Below are 18949 nucleotides of genomic sequence, written 5' to 3'. Positions count from 1 at the left end.
GATATGGCCCATCTATCTGAATTTAAAAAAAGAAAAGAAATTGGTTATGTTGTGGATATTTTAATTCTGTATACAAGTTTGTGCTATGATTATAGTTTTTTTTTTTTTTTTGCCTGCTTAGACATTTTAATTTATTTGAAGTTTCTTCCTAAATGAATTTCTAAGTGACCTGCATACGCCTTTTTAACTGCCTGAAATGTGTAGCTTTTGAAAGTTTGCGAGCCCAATATTTTATTCTTTCTTCAAAAGTATCGGTATCGGTATCAGTATCGATAAAATTACATCAAAAAATATCCGTATTGTATCAAATTAAAAAACATTGGTATCGCCCACCTCTACTCAGCACTGAATATTTTAAATGAAGTCCCAAGTCTGAAACAACTACCAGACTGTCTGCCTCCCCACTCCTCTCTCAGCTCTGCTTGATTAAGCCTTGTTTTGCACTAGAGACATTAAGTGTTCTTTACAATGAAAAACGTGTGCTTATATCAGTATTGGTACTGGCTCAGCATATCAGTCAAAAACCTAATATTGTGCATCTGGAAGTTGTAGCTGTAGTTGAGAGGCATACAGCTACAAACAGTTACTCACCTGTCAGTCAGAATATCCACACCATATAATGCAAATGTATGCATAGATCTTAGCTATATGAAAAAATAAATAAACTCCTGAACAGTTTCCACCTTTAACAAAATGAGCAATAGAGATCAATACCATTTTTGAACCAAGCTCTGAACATGTTAAATATGGGCTGTAAAGAGAGTTCTTGGCTTTCAAAAACAGCTTCAAGTAGATACTCAAAGAGCTGCATTCCTTTTGGCCTTTTTTGGGTTTCATTCTCAAAATCAAAGTTGTCTTTGCTTTCGCTACGGTGAACTGAAAGGTGTTGCAGATAGAAGCCAATAGAAATACTTTTCCCCCTCTGAAACCCTCCTGTGCCAGATTATCTCACAGAATAAATTAAACATTTTGTTATGGTTGGCAGAGCTGTTGTCAAGGGTAGAGGTTCAGCACGGTAACTGTATGATGTATACAGGAAGTGTTGCACAGGGATAATACCTAAATGCATTTACAGATATCTGTCCATACTGACAAAGCAGCTAACTTTCACCTGAAAGTAAAAACCAACTGAATGTATGACTGTGTCCTCTGTTTCTTATGTTTTAAAGACAGTACAGTGTGGTACAGTATGGTATGTTCATGAATCTAATGGCCATGTCCCTATATCTGGCTCTGTGTATTTTTACAGCACTCAGTTGGCAAAGCAGCTGCACAGTTTTTCCCAGGAACCAGAGGCATCTCAGAGACAAAGTAACACAATTAAATTCCCCTTAAGCCTGTTCAACAGCAGACAGTTTTTGTCTTTAATGAGCTTACACTGCTCCATTCTCCCAGCAGCTATAATCTCTGATTTTGGACATATTCCAGTTCTGCACTCTCTCAGCCCCTCTGTGTTGTGTGTGTGTGTGTGTGTGTATGTAGTGTGTGTGTAGTATGTATGTTTATGGGTAAGTTTCTGTGTATGTTCTTCAACTAGAACTGCGGCTAAACAATTGCCTTTTCTTTTCCTTTTTCTGTGTGTGTGCATGTTTTTGTTGTTTTTCAAGTCACATGTTCTTTTCTCTGTGTTATCCTCCTTCCTGGTCAGCAGTTGTGTGTGGTTTCAATCAGTTCCAGTCATTACTGCTGGCCAGAGAGCTGCTACTGCGTCAACTCCACTAACTCCGCTCTGCTGAACATTATTCTGCTCGGTTGCTCTTCATCTCACCTCATTATGTCTTCTTCTTATTCCAGACCCTTAATATCTCGATCTTTATGTTTAGGGATGAGTCAGCAGGTTTGGAAATTTGTGCAACCATTTGTGTCTGTATGTGCCTTGATAGTGCACTTTGAAGAAGTCAGACAACTACCATCACGAACACTTTTAATAAATCTGCCCATGGTTAATAGTGAAAGGCATAAAGACGAGTAATACACAACTTCGTTATCATATAGCCTCACTATATAAGTAAAAGATTAATATAACTGCATGTTTATGCTTTCTAATATTGGAATAATATTAAATTAATCTCTTTCATTTTGTACACTTCATAGTACCTCTACTAAACATATGGAATTTCAAGTAGAGAGGAACCTGCAAACATAAGTGTATTAGTGATTTCGTGGTGCCAGACTTTCATCAGTTTGTTATTAAAGGCAGGACATGACAAGCCTGCAGCCAATCATCATCATGACATCAGATTTTAATTGGTAAATCAATAAATAAACAACAAACATCAGCATCCTGACTGAGAGTATACAAACCACAGGGTCACCATGTGTGCTGGAAAACCAGGAAATCTTGGAAAAACAGCTGACCAATTTTCCATTCATGGAAAACTTGAAGAAAATGATAGAAAAGGCTGAATGTTTTGGAAAATTTTGAGCTATCCTGGAAAATAATTCAAAAATAGTCCTTATTCCATATCAGAGTTTCCCCAGTACAAACAACAATGCCGCCTTATGTTAAGGATCATTTCAAATAGTGACGGTAGTTCATAAACAATCACATTAAGAATAGACTAAAAGCTGTAGACATCCCTAATATACGCCACACAGTAGCACCTGCAGACTGGATTACATTCAGGAAACATTACAGCTATTGTGACCACAACTTCAAATCATGTCAGAAACATTACATCAACATCCAACATGTACAAATATGAGTCACTGCTTGGTGGCTTATTGTAGATTTACCAGCTGTATAGATTAACGTGCTCCTTTGTGGTCTCGCTTCCAACAGTTGAATCCTATTAATGGGTTTGCATGTTAAGTTTAGTCGCTGTGATTCAACTCTGTCTCAGATTGTTGGTTTCAAATGTTTGCTGGATATGGTTAGAAGAGTCTGATAATGAGTGGGACACCATGGTTAAAACCATGACTGGCAGCCTAACTAGGAGCGAGCCTAAATACTGTCTAAACACTGGTACACAGCACTATTCTGGGCTGGGCAAGCTTTGTCGTCAAATGCGGTATTGCACTGTTCTGGTAAGATGGACCACCATGTTTTGACATAAAATGTGTAACTTCTAGGTGTCTCATACCGCTGTTAAAGGCTCCACTGAATATTAAGAGTAAAGAAATGGTTCAAGTATGCTGTGATAAATGAGTAATAGTCCAGTTGGTGCCAATGTAGTGAAGAAAAAACATGCTTTTTATTTTGAATACAGGAGAAACATATGCAAACACAATTTTGATGCAAAACATGAAGAAATTAAGCCTAGTGTTAGGTCATGCAGGACATGGAAGTTAGACCCCCAGCTTCAGTCATCTGACTGTAAGCTAATTCAATTATTGTCTTCCAGGGCACCGGTTTGCTCAGTGGGTAGAGCAGGCACCCTTATACAGTGGCTAAAGTCTTTAATGCAGTGGTCGCGTGATTGATTCCCAGTCCCGGTGCTGTTTGGTTCATGTCTTCCACCCACTCTGTCTAGCCATGTTTCCTCCCTCTCTTCAGCTGACCTATCCATATAAAGGCAAAAAAGCCCAATCACCCCAGTCTGCTGCTGGCAAAGATTTACCACCACCAGCCCCAAATCTTCCTTTCTATCCTAAACTTTCTGTCTGTCTGTCTGTCTGTCCATCCATCCATGCATGCATGTACAAACAGACATGTACAAACATGTAAATGATTAAATCGACAGCAAGTAGAGCTGGGATGATAAGCATTTTTTTCTAATTCACTTTAAAAGTGTTGATTGAGATTTGTATAGCATGTGAAGTTTTGCAAGACAATTACTACAAATCAATAGATATTAATATTAATGATAATGAATCTTTTGTTGAACTTTGAAATTCCCTGCCTTGCATTCAGAACTATTTTTAATTCATTTTGAATTGTTGTACTGTCTTAAACTAAAGGTAACTGACTGCCTGTTTGGATGCAGCCCAGCTTTTATTTTGAATGAAAATAAGGAACTCAGGGCAAATTGAAGACTGTGACATGAACTTCACCACAGAAAAAAGAATTTGCTATGGATTGAAAAGGAAACAAGAGAAGCACAAAGAGGCTACTTTTTATATCTTAAGTTGCCTATGACTTTTGCCTTGTCCACTAAGCTGTCTGTGAGTCTTTAAAACTGAAATAAGACATGGAGGAGCAGTGCTGGACTTACTTTAAAGCACTGTGGCTTCAGGAAGATCCTTTAGCTCAGCCAAAGTGTGCTGAAGCTACAATAAAGCATGTGATTAAAACAACACACAAATTGTGGACCTTAGTTATTGTGACGAATGCTAACACAGCCATAGGGTTGTCCATGGTAAAATAAGAACAAAAGTCCAAACATACTATCAGAGACAGAATATTATGAGTGATATTTTGAATAACATTCATCACATGTCAGTCAGTCAGTCTTTGCTTTTCTTATCATCTATTTGTTTTTCTGGCTATTCATCAAGCACTCATCTTCAACATCCAGCCAATGTTCCCACAGCTATCCTTCCTCTGTGATCATCTGACAAACATCTGTATTTTTGTTAACTGGGCTGTGAGTCCTGCCACATCTACTACATGGTTGGTTGCCTGGAGCAGTGACATCAGCACCTTCCTGAGCTGAGATGATCCTGAAGTAGCTACCAGAGCAGCTGAATAAACTCTTCAGTAAAGACTGGGAGCAGCAGTGGCCCTCCACATGCTGCTGGTATCACTCTCTCTTAATTGGGAACAGCTCTGCAACAATATAAACATATTATTTACATAGCGTTAAGAGCTTATTTTGGCTCCGTCTAGTGAGCTTGCATTGATTAATGATCTATACAGCAGCTACACGCATATTTATAAACTGAATTGACTGAAATTGTATTTATTTAAAGAAGTTCACATAATCATTAAATAATGTTGCTACACATGGCACATTCTCATAACATGGAGGTCTAATTTTTGTTGAACATTATGATCATACTTTAAGGTATATAAACTTCAAATGTTCATAATGTAGATCAACTGGAGTTTCTCTGTTAAACTTCTTTTACTACTCTTACACAGGGAAGTTGGTGTGTTGTAAATATAAAGATTTCTTTTTTGATGTGACTTCTTTAGTTTGTTCAAATAGTTCTTTATGTGTGAATAAAAACTGTTTGAATGTTTGACTTTCCCCTCAGTTATGAATAAGAATAATAAGTTGCACCTGATTAACTCATCTGTCTCACTCCTGCTGCCTGTTTGCTGCTGCCTGTGACTGCTGGGGTGCATATGTACTGTGTGTCTTTGCCAAAGGGATGCGCTCACCTGAGAGACCTCCTTCTGTATACACATTAGAAGTAGTGCCTCTTAAGAAGTGTTAGAGAAGCTGTAGAAAAACGGGATGGAGGTATTTTAAAAGGCAGCAGGTAAACTCAGCTCAGCGCTCTGTTCTCTATGAAGCCACACTCCCCCTCAGAGATCATACCCACAGGAACAGCATGCTGCGCTCCCCTTCATGTGATCCAGGATATGTCACTTCATTTGCCAGCTCACAAAGCCTGAATGTGCATTTGCATGAGTGTGTCTTTGTGTTGTGTTTATGACAAACATTACCCTATGCGATCCATATGTTTGTGCTTTAATAGTTAACTATTTGTTTACAAGGAAACTAAAATTCCTATGTACGGCCCCCTTCAGGGCCACTGACACGTGCACACATGCATGTGCACAGTCAAGCATGCACAAACAAATACACTTACTCATCCACACATGTAAACATACAGGCAGATTTGCTCAGTGGCTCTTGATTGCTCGGGTCTGATTTGAATTAGAGGCTCATCTCTCTCAGATCTCAGAAATGGCTCTGAGGTTGCGCGGTTTGGTGGTTTGATGCTGATGCCAACACACAATTGGTTGAAGGCCTGGATGGCACTGGGGGGTTTGGTGGGGACGTGTTTAGCTCAAACAATTGTGGTTTTGAACGTTTACAGAGGGAGAGCTTTGACAGTCACACTTTAACCCGTGGTACTCCAGTGACAGCAGAACAAAACAAACCAATGCATGGAAGCTATCAGCTCAGTGTGTGAATGTGCTCAGCAGGAAGGTGCAAGTGTACTATAGATATTCATTTACTTTGTGCCTTTGTTGATGTTCTTTTTAGACAAGGACAGCAATGCTCCAAATTCAGCCACATGCAAGTGTACATTTTTAACAGTTACAATGATATATAAAATAAGACAGATTATGATAAAGTAAAGTGCATTCAGTTCAGTCTTCAGTTTTATAACTATCAGCCACATATTGTGGCATGAACAGATATCAATTATTTATCCGTTGTGTCCAATTAATTTTATGCAGGCATCTGGCACCTTAAGCAGCTGAATCAAATAGATTTTTTACATGGCAGAGGAGGTGACCATTTAGACAAGCTCAGATCTGTTTTCATGGTCAGACCTGAAAGAAAATGTTGGCATACTAGCGTCTTCAGATTCAGATTCAGGCAACTTTATTGATCCCAAAAAAGCAATTCATTTGCAGCTCATTCATGTCCACAATGCAGAAAAAACCCGGAACATTTCAACATTGACAAATCTTTTAACATAATCAGTGAAGGACCACAAGGTACAGGATAATTAGGTAAGATACTTCATAAATAACAAATATCAAAATGGCCTTACAACAAAAGAAGTGGTTAATGGATTTATATCTGCACTAGCATTGACTAGAAAAATAAACATTTATATTTGTCTTGGCCCTAATTTTCACAATGGGTGCATCTCTAATTTAAACTCACCTTAAATCATGCTCCCTAATATTGAGTGTGATATAATTTTACTATTTTTGTCCTTTCTCCACTTACAAAAGAGTTGATATTTGTTCTTGAAATGCTTGATGGATCTTAAACTGTACAAATATGTTTGTTTCCCTTCTCAAAGTTTGCTTACTCAGGGGTTTTATTGTGACTTTAGACACAGTTATCCTCAGAAGCAGCCTCTACAGAAAGAGACCAGAAGAACATGTGGCAGAGGAGAATAAACAATACTTGCCATCTTAAGCATTTTTGTCTGAGTTGTAATCAGTCTCAGTTCCTTTAAAAACCTCCCTGCTGTCACATCATTAATGCGATTTTTTTCCAGCAATATGATTGTTTCATTTTTTTTAACCATCCATCCTAAATATTTTGATTTAATGACTTACAAATGCACAAAACAGTGAACAATTACAGGGTTATGATTTATGTTGATTAGCTAACTGTATGGATGGATTTTGGAACACATGACTATATACAGGTTGGTAGCCTATGGACTGATGTATGGCTGGAATTAAAGAAGTAATAATAACAATGTTGGGTAAGGATAGAGGGGTGGATATATGAAGTGAAAGATGGAGAAATGCACTGTCTGACAGAGACATAAAAAGCCTTTAAAAGACACACACATACATCTCCTTAAAGTAGACATTTGGCAGTATGGAGGATAATAGTTCTCACTCATGTTTTTCATATCTGAAGCTGGCTGATTGAGACTAATGGATACAACATGGGTCTTAGAAATGATTTCCACATGCAGGAGACAAATAGAGTGTGTGGAGAGAAATGGTGGAATCCTAACATCACTATATGAGTGTGTGTTTTTAAGTGTGTGGTGTTTTGGTGCAGGTATGTGTGCTTTTTGTGCAAATGTCTGATGGAACGGAAATACAGGAAGCACTTCCCATCCCTGCAGGTCCTGTTGACGTTGCCTGTAACTTAACATGCACAGAAATTCCTCGTCACACAAAAATGCTCACACACGCAAACACACACACAAACTAATGAAAGTGAAGGCAGACTCATATCCCCCATGCTTAAAACACTGATCTCCTTCTTCAAGGTAAAACCACCTTACATAACCAAGCCTTTCAGATCAGAAACTTTGATATTTAACTTGTTTTCTTAGAAAATAACAACAAAGTTTCTGAGGAAGATAGTGTTCCCTCAGGTTATATTTGAGGTTCATTTTGATTAGATAAACAAAAATAGTTATGAAACCACTGTTTCACCTCCCAGCTAGAGAATGATTTATACTAGTTAGTTTCTGCCAACTATTAAGACTAAGAAAGCATTCCCAAGTACAGATGCGAGGAACAGCAACACTTAAGAAATAACACTTATCACTCAGCTGATGGTGCTCTAAATACCTTCAACTAACATTTCAGTGAATGGTCCTCTATAGACTGATTAAGCAGGGGCCTTGAAATGACACTGATCACAAAATCAGCAACAAAATAACCTCTTGTTGCACAATAAACAGAATTATATCAATAAATGTATGTAATACAAGTCAGCAGGTCTGTTGTAACATGTAAACAGACATAATAGCACTAGTGCAGGATGGCACTTTTGATTTTTGCCAAGTTATAGAACTGGATGTTTTGGGGAAAATTAATAATGGAACATGCAAAATTATATTTTCTTGTTGCATGTAACTCTTTACTCATATAGTGTATGCCACTCACAGAAAAGTTATGCAAAATATTGCATTAAAGGTTGTGCTGTTGGACTGAATGCCAGCACTGTAATGATACTAAATACTATACTGTTACCCTGGGTGTTATATTGTCAACTAAAACAGCAGAAACATTTATTGCAAACTTATAAAAAAAACCAATAGGTTTTGAGTTTTGTTTGTTATTAGAATGAAGTAAGCAGTTGTTATGTAATTAATAGAGATGCCCCAATAATTGGTAACTGATCATTATCCGACAATCACAATTTGTAGATCAGATTCAATACTTGCAGCCACAGATCTGATACCCTTGTTAAAATTTTGGTATTTGTGGCTGAGAGGAGCACTGTAAGTGTGTGTACAGAGTAATATATAAGAACGATCAGCCAGTAAATGTGAAGCTCATCAGCAGGGAGACTCTTACGGCTTGAAAAAACTCCATAATCTCTGCTGCTGCTGTGGCTCAATCATCCATTCAAAGCAGCTGTTGTAAAATCCCCAGACTTTGTTTTTCTAAATATGTGTTGAAACCACCAGAATAGGAGGTACTCAGCTAACTTCAGGAGGTGATAATACTACACTGTGATATGTTTGAGGTAAAATGACAATTAGTTGAAAGAATTTAAAATTGTTTTTGCAAGTAACTTGTATATATGAGGGGTTTTTTTCCATCTATCCATGCTATATGCAAATGTTAAAAACTGGAAATCATTTTTTCTTTGCTTCACTGCAACACAGCAGTGAATGACCCACTGTAGCAGCAAAGTTTGGAAGCAGCTTGACGTTCGTTAATTTTTGTGTATTTTTTTTTCCTCTTAAAGCTAGCCATTGTGCCATTCCAATTACGCTATCCATGTCTTTGAATTCCTTATGTACGCTTTTCTAGTGTTACTAGTCTTATTATGTTCCGGGTCGGGGGTGGGCTGGAGCCTATCCCAGCTGTCATTGGGTGGGAGGTGGGTGCACCCTGGACTGGTCGCCAGTCAATTGCAGGGCTGACATATAGAGACAGACAACACAGAGACAGGCAACCATTCACACCTACAGCCAATTTAGAGTGATCAATTGACCTAATGAGCATGTTTTTGGTGGTGGGGGGAAGCCGGAGTACCTGGGGGGAACCCACGCGTGCACGGGGAGAACATGCAGGCTCTGCACAGAAGGGCCCTGTTCGGGAAGCGAACCAGCAACCGCTGTGCCGCCCCCAGCCTTAAAAGCTTACTGCCATACTGTATCCCACAATGCTTTGTGAGGGGACTTCAATTCAGTGATTGGCTGTTCTGTTATCAGGTCATGCTTTGTCAAACTGCACATGCTTAAGCACGCAGGTTATCATGGAGATTTTTGCATGGCACAAAATAGAAAGACACATAGTGATCCTGTGATGTGGCCCTCTGAGTCACTATTATTCTGATATTTATCAGTAAGTCATAATAATTAGCAGGAAAACAGCTCTAAGTGTCACAGAAGGGTTGTACGTTTGAGTTATGTTCACTGTAGGGCTAAAATAATGTGCTAGTTTTCCACCGCACAGTTGGTCCAGAAAGCATCGGATCAGTACTTGGTATCGGTTGATACCCAACGCTCTGGTATCGGAATTGTATCAAGAAGGAAAAAATGGTTTGGAGGTGATTTTTTTGTTGTCTTAGCAATATGAAATAACTTCATAAGTGTCATATTGTGGCTATATTCTTGTTTTCAGTTCAGTCCGTTAATAATTTTGTTTATTACCACATATAAATCAACAAGTGAAATTTATGAATCGTCACGTTGAAGCCCTTCACTATAAAAATACAATGTAAAGCTAGGTAGACTGACCAGCAGCTGAACTGCTGCTATATCAAAACAGAATATGATCAGCATTGTTAATGGCTAACCTCACTCATAGATGACTGGTGATTGGTATCCCCTAAAAAACATAATCAGGGCATCTGTTGTAATTAATAAACTATTATATTTTTCTCTGGTTAATAAAACTTGATGTAGAACTGTAGAAACAGGATGTGACTGCAGGCTAGAGAAATATTTGCCAGTTTTGCTATCATGAGATTTTGCTCTTCAAATCAGAATTGTATACATACTGAAATCTATTGTAATTTCATTGAAGGCATGAATAAATAAAGACTTTTTTTCAAACCAGAATCAAAGTAACAGTGCCTAAAGGGAGTAGGCAGCAGTAAAACTAAAATACGAACCACTATCTCTTGTCTATTTCCAAACCAATCAAATGAATAGCACAATCACTTCATGCTATCTTATATAAATGGAAACCATCCAAACACAATCTTTCCCCTTCCATGTACCTGACAAAAATAGCCCTAACCCTAACCCTAACCCATCAACAGAAATCTATCTTAAATCCATTAGACAATAACAGTTAGAATTTAAGCTCTTTCCTCTTTGTGTGTGTGTGGGTGTGTGTGTGTGTGTGTTGAAGACGCACAATTAAAACCCCCACACACAACTACACATACTGCATGGAGTCAGCAAAACCGTGTTGCAAGGCCCCACTTGTTTTACTTTGTCTAACATGACTTACTGGATGTTAGTCATTACAAAAAGTCATCATGATGGTTGTTTTAAGGAGATTTTTTTGGACTTTAAGAAATTTTTGAAGAATTCTGTGTCTTCTGTCGTGAATTATTATTCCCTGATTAAAAACAACCTGAGTTGCAGATCTAATTGAGTCCACACCTAGCATTTTTAAGTGTCTCTGGCGTTTCACACTTTATTTCACATCACTCAAGGTCATCACTCAAACTATTTCATTCAGCCGTCAAAAGCTGAGATACCTTTGCCTGGATATTATATAGGTTGAGTGAAAAGTGGGAGTAAATCTACACAGTTATGCCAAATATGTGAAGATATTTATTTGTGCGAGTGTAGAGGGAATGTGAACTGTAGACCGAAAGTGAGAGAGGCAGGGGACAGGAAAGAGAGGACAGATAGAGAAGTGAGCCAGAGTAGATAGAGTAAATAAACAGAGCCGGGAAGTGTTGAGTCCATGCACAGGACGTGGTTTGCTTGTGTGTGTGCATGTCTATGTGTGTGTTTATCAAACCCAGCTGGCTCCCATTTGCCCAGGAATGAGTCCGCACCTCTCTGAGGCCCAAGCCTGGCCTGCTTTGAAGGCCTCTGTGTAGTGTGTGCATATGTGTGCATAATAACAGCTTCATTAGAGCACCGCATGGCACCGGTGAACACATAAAACACCCAGACACGTATTTACTCCATGTATATTTTGTGTACATCCTCTTATGTGTTTATTTTAAATGCACACATTTCACCCTCAAACACAAACAGACAGACCCACACAGATTTCAGGTTTCACAAGCACGCACATAGACCCCTAAACAGTCCCAAGGGGTCGGATTTAACTGCTTCCAGATGCACATTCAGGACAGAGCACACAGCAACACATACAGACAAAATCTTCTGCTTTGTTGAAGTCAGCAGAACTCCTCTGTTTAAATTAATTAAGTGCTAGTAGATGGGAAGTGACATGGGAGCAGACAAGTTTACTACAAGTGGGAAAACAGCTTGTTTCTGATAGTTTATAATATCCTCATGGAAAGCAGCTGCAGCGTGTACAGGAAAGAAAATGTTAAACTTTGTGGTCTCATAGAAAAATCAATTAATGCTTCTTATATTTGTGTTTCTTGTGTTTCAGATGTGACCCACACTTACACAGAGCCCCTCATATTGAGGTTAAATGGTACCCAGGAAAGAACGCGAGGAGATCACGGAGATAAATGTAACGGCGTCCTGTCCCACTCAGAGCTCACAACACCAAGCAAGAGTATCACATGTGAGTAAATATGACACCCACGCAGACACATTTCCACACAAAGAGACACACACTCAGAGAGATGGGTGAGAGTTTTATTTCCATTACCAATCGCTCGATGAGTCACATTGTCCTGACCTTTCTTGAACACGTTCACACACCCAGCAGAAATAGGTCAGGTGATCGCACATACACAGAATATCGACATTGTTAGCTAAGTAGGTTAAGTTTCTAATTTCTGAACACAAGCAAAGTTTGCAGCCAATTCAAACACCTTTTCTGCACCTTTCTGCTCTGTGAGTGTTATTCTTTTCTCTCACTGGTTATGTGGCTGTGAATTGTTTGGGTGCCCCCCCATGACCTGTCAAGGTAGTTGTGGCTGGCACTGTGGGATTTACTTCTGTTTCTTTGTCTTGAGAGTTCTTTTGAAAACTTGTTAATGGTCTGAACAATGTAAAGTATAAAAAAAGTCTGGAAGAATCAGGGAGCCACTAACTCAGTAATTCTTACACTGAATATTTCTATTGGTCTATTTGAGGAGTCAAAAGTTCTTATTGGATTTAAATATTCATAGAAACACGCTTCCTAAAGAAAATCAAGTGTAGTACTTGCTGTTGGAATACAGCTACAGTTATATTCAGTGCTTTCATACTAGCTCAGCCCTCCCTAGTATCCACTTACATTTGCATCAGGTCTCTAATATTCTTTTTCCCAATATTACATGAAATCTCTTCTGTGTAAAGTATGTCTAGAAGTTATGAAAGGAATTCAAGATGGTAAGGAATAGCTGGTACATGTCACCTTTTCCTCTCACCTCACTGGAGTTTGTATAAAATGAATATACAGAGATTAAGGCAACAACATGTTATACCATGTCCTGACAGCATGCCGTGCAGCATTGCATCCTGCATCTATTAAATATTCAATTCTGTGCCCTTTGAATTTCACTTTACCGTTTACAAAAATGTGATCTAGTGCTTTTGTTTTAAAAGCAGTGCTGTGCATTGGCCAGGCTTTGAGGGCTGTGAATCACACAGTTATGGCTACATGTTGACTTGAGTCAGAGCATAAATTTTCAACCACTGATATTGATTTTATCAATGCAAAGCTATCCTCTCTGACAAACATCTTAAAAGGTTTGTTTTGGGGCTTTTTGTGCTTTTATTTGTATAGAAAAACTATGAATAGAGTGAGAAACAGGGATGAGAGAGTGGTTATGAAATGCGGGAAAGGACCTTGAGCCTGATCTAACTGCTAACTTCACCTCACAGGGTAATGATTTAAGCGAGGAAAGTGAAACAAACAAACAAAAATATTCCAGTCCAACATCCCTTATTCCTTGTCTATCTCAACGCAAGTGTTAGAGTGGAAAATAGAAACGGTGATGTGGGAAAAACCTTGTGCTGCATCATGCTGCCTAGATTGCAGGCTTTTAAGACAATGCACTAGCAATAATGTAATTAAGATTTTTTGTTGTTGATGCTTGCTTCCATCACATGTAGCTAGAATGTGCAGTAACATTTCCACCTTAAAAACAGTAGTTTCAAAGTTGACCTAATGATACAATAACTTGTAAAAGGAAGGTTAGCATAGATCCTATTTCATCAGCATACCCTGGTTGTCTGGTTTCAGCAGTATGTATTTTTCTTCTGGTTTACTGGCAAGAAAAGTGTACAGCTTTACCTTCCATTGCCTTACCTTAAGCCTACCACTAAAAAGAGCCCAGTTAGCCCAGTTAGCACTGTTTGATATGAAGGCTTAGGCTAAGAGATGAAGGAGGACTGTGGTATTTTAATCTATTTTTTAAATGTGCGGTTATGGAGACATCTTACTCTTGGTAGCTTACATGTAGCATTCATAGTTGTAGTGGTAATTATCAGTACGGGGCTTTATAAGAGGATACTTCTGCAGTGAGTGTAGTGTTGTTGGATTTAGGCTTCTTAAAGTAACAAATGTGAGACTTACCTCACATCTGTCAGCAACTTGTTGATGTCAGATTTTGGCCAGATTGTATTGTTGGAGCTCATGCAGGCAACGAGCCTATACATGAACATTGGGAATGACAAAAGCTCTAGTGTGACATAATCAAGGATGTGTCTAACTTGGCACACCAGATGGATTGTTTCATACAGCCATCTGCTACACCACTCATAGACAGCGTGTGGGAAAGGGCAGAGCCTTTGGAAAAAACCTCGGAGGGTGATTGGATGAACAATCTGTCTGTCACATCTTTACGGGCCAATCAAAGCATCAAAACACTACTGAGCTGCACCCCTACTGAGGAGTAAAACTCCACAGAGAACTGCATAACGTGAACCATGGCTACTGTAGACATGTCAGTACAAGACTTTTGTCGTTTTTGAAAAGAAAACAACTCAATGCTGTTCTTCTTTTAATGAAGAAATGTCAAGTTCTGATAAAACTGGCGGTTTTGCAGCATCCACGCAAATGTCTTCCGCCATAATTGCACCGGCCTCTTGTTGCTGCTTGCTTATGTCACGGCTCCGCCATGCCTGGAAGTACTGCCCCTCGACACTGATTGGTCCTGTAACTTACTAACTGGGCCCAAATGGTTCAGATGGGAGCTTTGCAAGATCAATTCACCAGTGAGAAACATGGAAACAGGTCCATCTGCTTTGCGAGGTTAGGATGCATCCAGGATGCCCCATGCTCATGTTTTCAACAAGACTGGCATGTTATAATCTTTCTTGAATCCTCCACCTAGTCTGACATCCTGACCTGATGAGAACGACACATTTTTGACACTCGGCAATAAGACAGCATTTGCTAACTATCTTCATATCGTCATTAACCAGTGACATTTTTCCAGTTACCCAAACCTAATCTTTTCTCCAGGTGTCTTCTGTTTACATACTGTGAAGCTAGCCAAGCTAGGCTAACTGGGCTAAATTTTATTAGGGGCTTTTCTTCCATGACATGTTATCACATTTGCATCTTGAGCTCTATCTGACAGATAGTCCATGCAGAGGGACGAGTCCACAATAGTTTTTTCCTTGCTGTTTTCTTCTTCTCAGAGCACAAGACCACTAGCATCACACAGAGGGCTTCTATTGTAGCTACGGTTGACACTGCTTGACCTGCCTCCTTGACAACTTATTAACTTGTGCGCCTTTGCAAAGTCATGACAGCAGCATAAGATGATTGGCAAGGATTGTGCATGTAGTGTTGCTAGTCTGTCGGCCAAGACAGGACAAGGTTTTTGTTGCATAGCCTGACATGGTATGATTGCAAAAGACAAAATTAAAAAAAAAAAGTACAGGGACTGAATGAATGTAATGCTTCCACAACATTTCATACTTAGTTTTTCTTATAGGTCTTCTGAGTCAGCCTAAAGAAACCGAAGGTCATCTTAACTTTCAAGGCCCACTGAGGGTGATGGGCAATGTTAAACCTTTCTGACAAGAAGTTATGTAAATACTTAATCAGAGGAAGCCATTATCCAAAAAAAAAAAAAACATGTTGGGGCTTTTGATGTCTTTATTTACACTGGAGGACAGTGGATAGAAACAAGGATGAGAGCGTGAGGAATGAATGTACTGCCAGGCTGTCTGTACCCCTAAAGCTGTGTTTTCAGGATTTTTGCCTTTGATTGAAGCAGATATGATAGTGGTTGGTGTTGGAAATCAGGGAGAATGTGTGGGGAATGACATGCAAAAAAGGAGACCCAGGCTGGAGCAGTGGCGGCTGGTTAATAGGGGGCGCTAGGGCTGTTCTAGGGATTGATTTTGCATTCATACAGATGTCAAGGTGTTTTTTTTTTGTTTTTGTTTTGTTTTGTTGTTTTTTTTCAAAAAAGTGTCCTTCCTTCTTTAACTGGGCCGAGAAGTTCTGGTTTTACTTGGGCTACATATTTTGCAATCTAAACATTTTTACTGACCAATCCCAAAGTTTTATAGAAGACTTCTGTTTGCCCACCTAGTCATCCAGCCATTTATCAATCATTTTACCATAAGCAGCTACTGCAGTTGGCAGCAAAACTGTAGTTAGGTAATTACATGGGGAGAGATGAATGTGTTTCATAACAAGTGTTTGTTATTTACACTCCGCTCTCCAACTCCAAACTTCTTCCAAAAACCTCCAGCTGTCCAGTCATTCTACTCCACCTCAGCTTGCTGCTGAGGAGTGTCACAACACCTGGAAGTCTTTCTTCCAAATTCATATCACATACTGCCACCGCCCATTTCCCTCCCCCGTATTACAAGGCCAACAGTTATGTCTGAGCCAGAGTCACTCCAAGCTTCTGTATCATAGCCAAAGGTTGCGCAAGTATGCTAAGTCATTACCCCATCACATATATTACTGCAGCTCTCACTCCAGTTTGAATAAGCACAATCTAAACCTTTTTAAACTGCATAGATTTCATTTATTCACTGTTCTTTGCAGGAACTTAACCTTCAAATCTCTAGTGAAGATTTTTCAATGCTAAGAGCACGGTTTCAACAACAAATGTCCTCCGAAGTCTGTCTCTCAAAGAAAATGAGGAATGGTCTGAAGGAATGAGGGATGGAAGGATATTTTGAGGAGTCAGAGGACGGTTGAGTGAGCTGACATCTGAGCATGTGCTAGAAAAGTGGGAGCATTTCTACTGGAATCTGGGGCCAGCCGTGGGTGACATGCACAAACCCTCAAACCTGCCTCATGGTAATAGCTAGTTTGCAGTAACTGACTAACCAGCCATTCAGGCAGGAAGTGGATAAGTGGGTGAATGCAGGGTGTTTTGAGTTGAGTAGGTGTGTGTAAACGTCTGCTGTCTTCGCCATGTTTGTGCCTCTACCTGTCCTGTCTGCAGTGCGTTCTATTGCACATTTTCTCCTTTCACTCTTGGCTTTATTTTACATCCCAATAAAAACCTATGAAACCCACCACTGGCTCCATATGCTGCACAGGGAACGTTATGCAACTCCAGTAGGCTTGGACAAAATGTACCACCATGCACACCAGTGCTTACTGGCTTCATGTGCCTCCTCCCTTCATCCATAGCTTCTTCAACTTACACAATCACACATTTTCATGGGACTTTAACCACAAACTAAACTCTCCTTCCAGGTGAACCAAACAGATTATGACTGCCTGTCCACGTAATGATATGTTTGCCTCTGCTGTGCTTTTGTGTATCTTTTGTGAACCTTATAAGCTACTATCATCCTGACTGCAGTTTAAATACAGTCTGTGTCATCTGCAGCCAATCAATCAATCATCAGATTTCTCTGACTTTATAATGAAGACAATAAAACAGCTTTGACTCAGGCTTGTGGTAAGGTCATGGCAGTGTGACATCTGTGGTGTGTTTGTGTGAGAGAGAATGAGAAAACAGAAGCAAAAACAGATCTGTCCTCAGTGCCGTATGTTCAGTCTCGCTGTGATGATATCAGAGCTGTAGTATGCGTCTGGCCCTGGGCCTATGACAGGCTGTCTGAGAACAATGTGCAGAGAGAGCTGTTAACATGACCTGATTGAGCACACACATACAAACCCAGTCAGTGATGTCATCCACACTGCGGTCTTTGACGTCACAGTCACAGCAGGAAACACATGTTCACATACTTATTTCCTTTCTCTCATCAGGACCTAAGATGATATAATGACTTATTATTTTCATCTGACAGCTTTAAGGAAGCATTTATCACACCTCCATGATGTTTGTTTGCTTCTGGGGAAGACATTTTTTTCATAAACCAAACAGAAGAGAGTCTTTTGCTGTGTATGAAAACAAAGCTATGAACAAATATGTGAGGGAAAATTCAGAGTGAAGCTGTTAGTTGTTCTTGTCATCGTCTTGGAGGGGTTTGCGATGTTGTTGGGAAATCTAACAGGAATGTGACACCCACTTTAATTAAGAAGGAATGTTGTGTTAACATTTGCGCCTCTGTTCCTCTGACTTAAGCCTCTGATTAGTTTTATCTTCCCTTCGTCTTTTAACACATCCACAAAACTGAAAATTTCCCAAAAGCTTTATAACCTGAAACACCAGTAGACTGTTGCATATAACCATTGTAAGGACATAAAAGTTTGGCTATGAATAAGAAGACTGTGCTTATGAGGATAAAAGCATGTGGTTCATAGTCACACTGAGTTTTATAAAGTAAAGCCTGGGTTTTCAAGCACAACTACTGGAAGTTTCCCATAAGTGATGTCTTTAGTTCACTGCTAGCTACTGATTGAAGTGCATGTGTTTTTGCTTGGGATGCATGAACAAACCTGCATACTTAAAAGAGACATATTATGCAAAAAACACTTTTCAGGCTTTTATAACAAAAATATGTGCCCTGGCCTGTCTACACTCCCCTCAAGTACCAGACCCCCCCCCCTTCAATTTTAAAAGCAGATTTTCCCCTCATGATGTCATGTGGGGAGCTAGCACTGACCCTATAGGTTCGGTTGGCCCTCTCCACTTGGAAGAAAGTTCTGTAGTCAGGGGGCGGATTCAGACAGCTCATTAAAATTTAAAGCCACAGACACAGAAACAGCTCGTTCTGAGCAGTGCAGAAATAGAGGGGTTTTTTAGACATGCACAAACCCTGTACTAGAACGTTTTTTCAGCAGCAAGACTTCACAGGCATGTTTTTGGGACATCTAAGACCAAAATAAACTTGTCTTTAAAGGGTTAAATATGTCCCCTTTAAAACACACTTTGAAGTGTAAAGATTGAGAATGAACAAAGAGTTCCGTTGGTCAAGCCCAAAACTATACAAACTTATGATATATACTGATATT

At 39.4% G+C, this 18949-nt stretch overlaps 1 protein-coding gene across 1 annotated transcript in view; it reads left to right on the top strand.

Moving 5' to 3' along the window:
- Nucleotides 1–18949, top strand: part of mdfi (MyoD family inhibitor) — a 48131-nt gene that overhangs the window by 12489 nt on the left and 16693 nt on the right. Inside the window, exon 3 of the mRNA XM_041783759.1 lies at nucleotides 12098–12235. Coding sequence (XP_041639693.1) covers nucleotides 12098–12235 — 138 coding nt within the window. The remainder of the gene's footprint in view (nucleotides 1–12097; nucleotides 12236–18949) is intronic.

This window comes from Cheilinus undulatus, linkage group 3 (assembly GCF_018320785.1).
Source record: "Cheilinus undulatus linkage group 3, ASM1832078v1, whole genome shotgun sequence".
NCBI lineage: Eukaryota > Metazoa > Chordata > Actinopteri > Labriformes > Labridae > Cheilinus > Cheilinus undulatus.
This window is presented reverse-complemented; position numbering and strand designations above follow the sequence as displayed.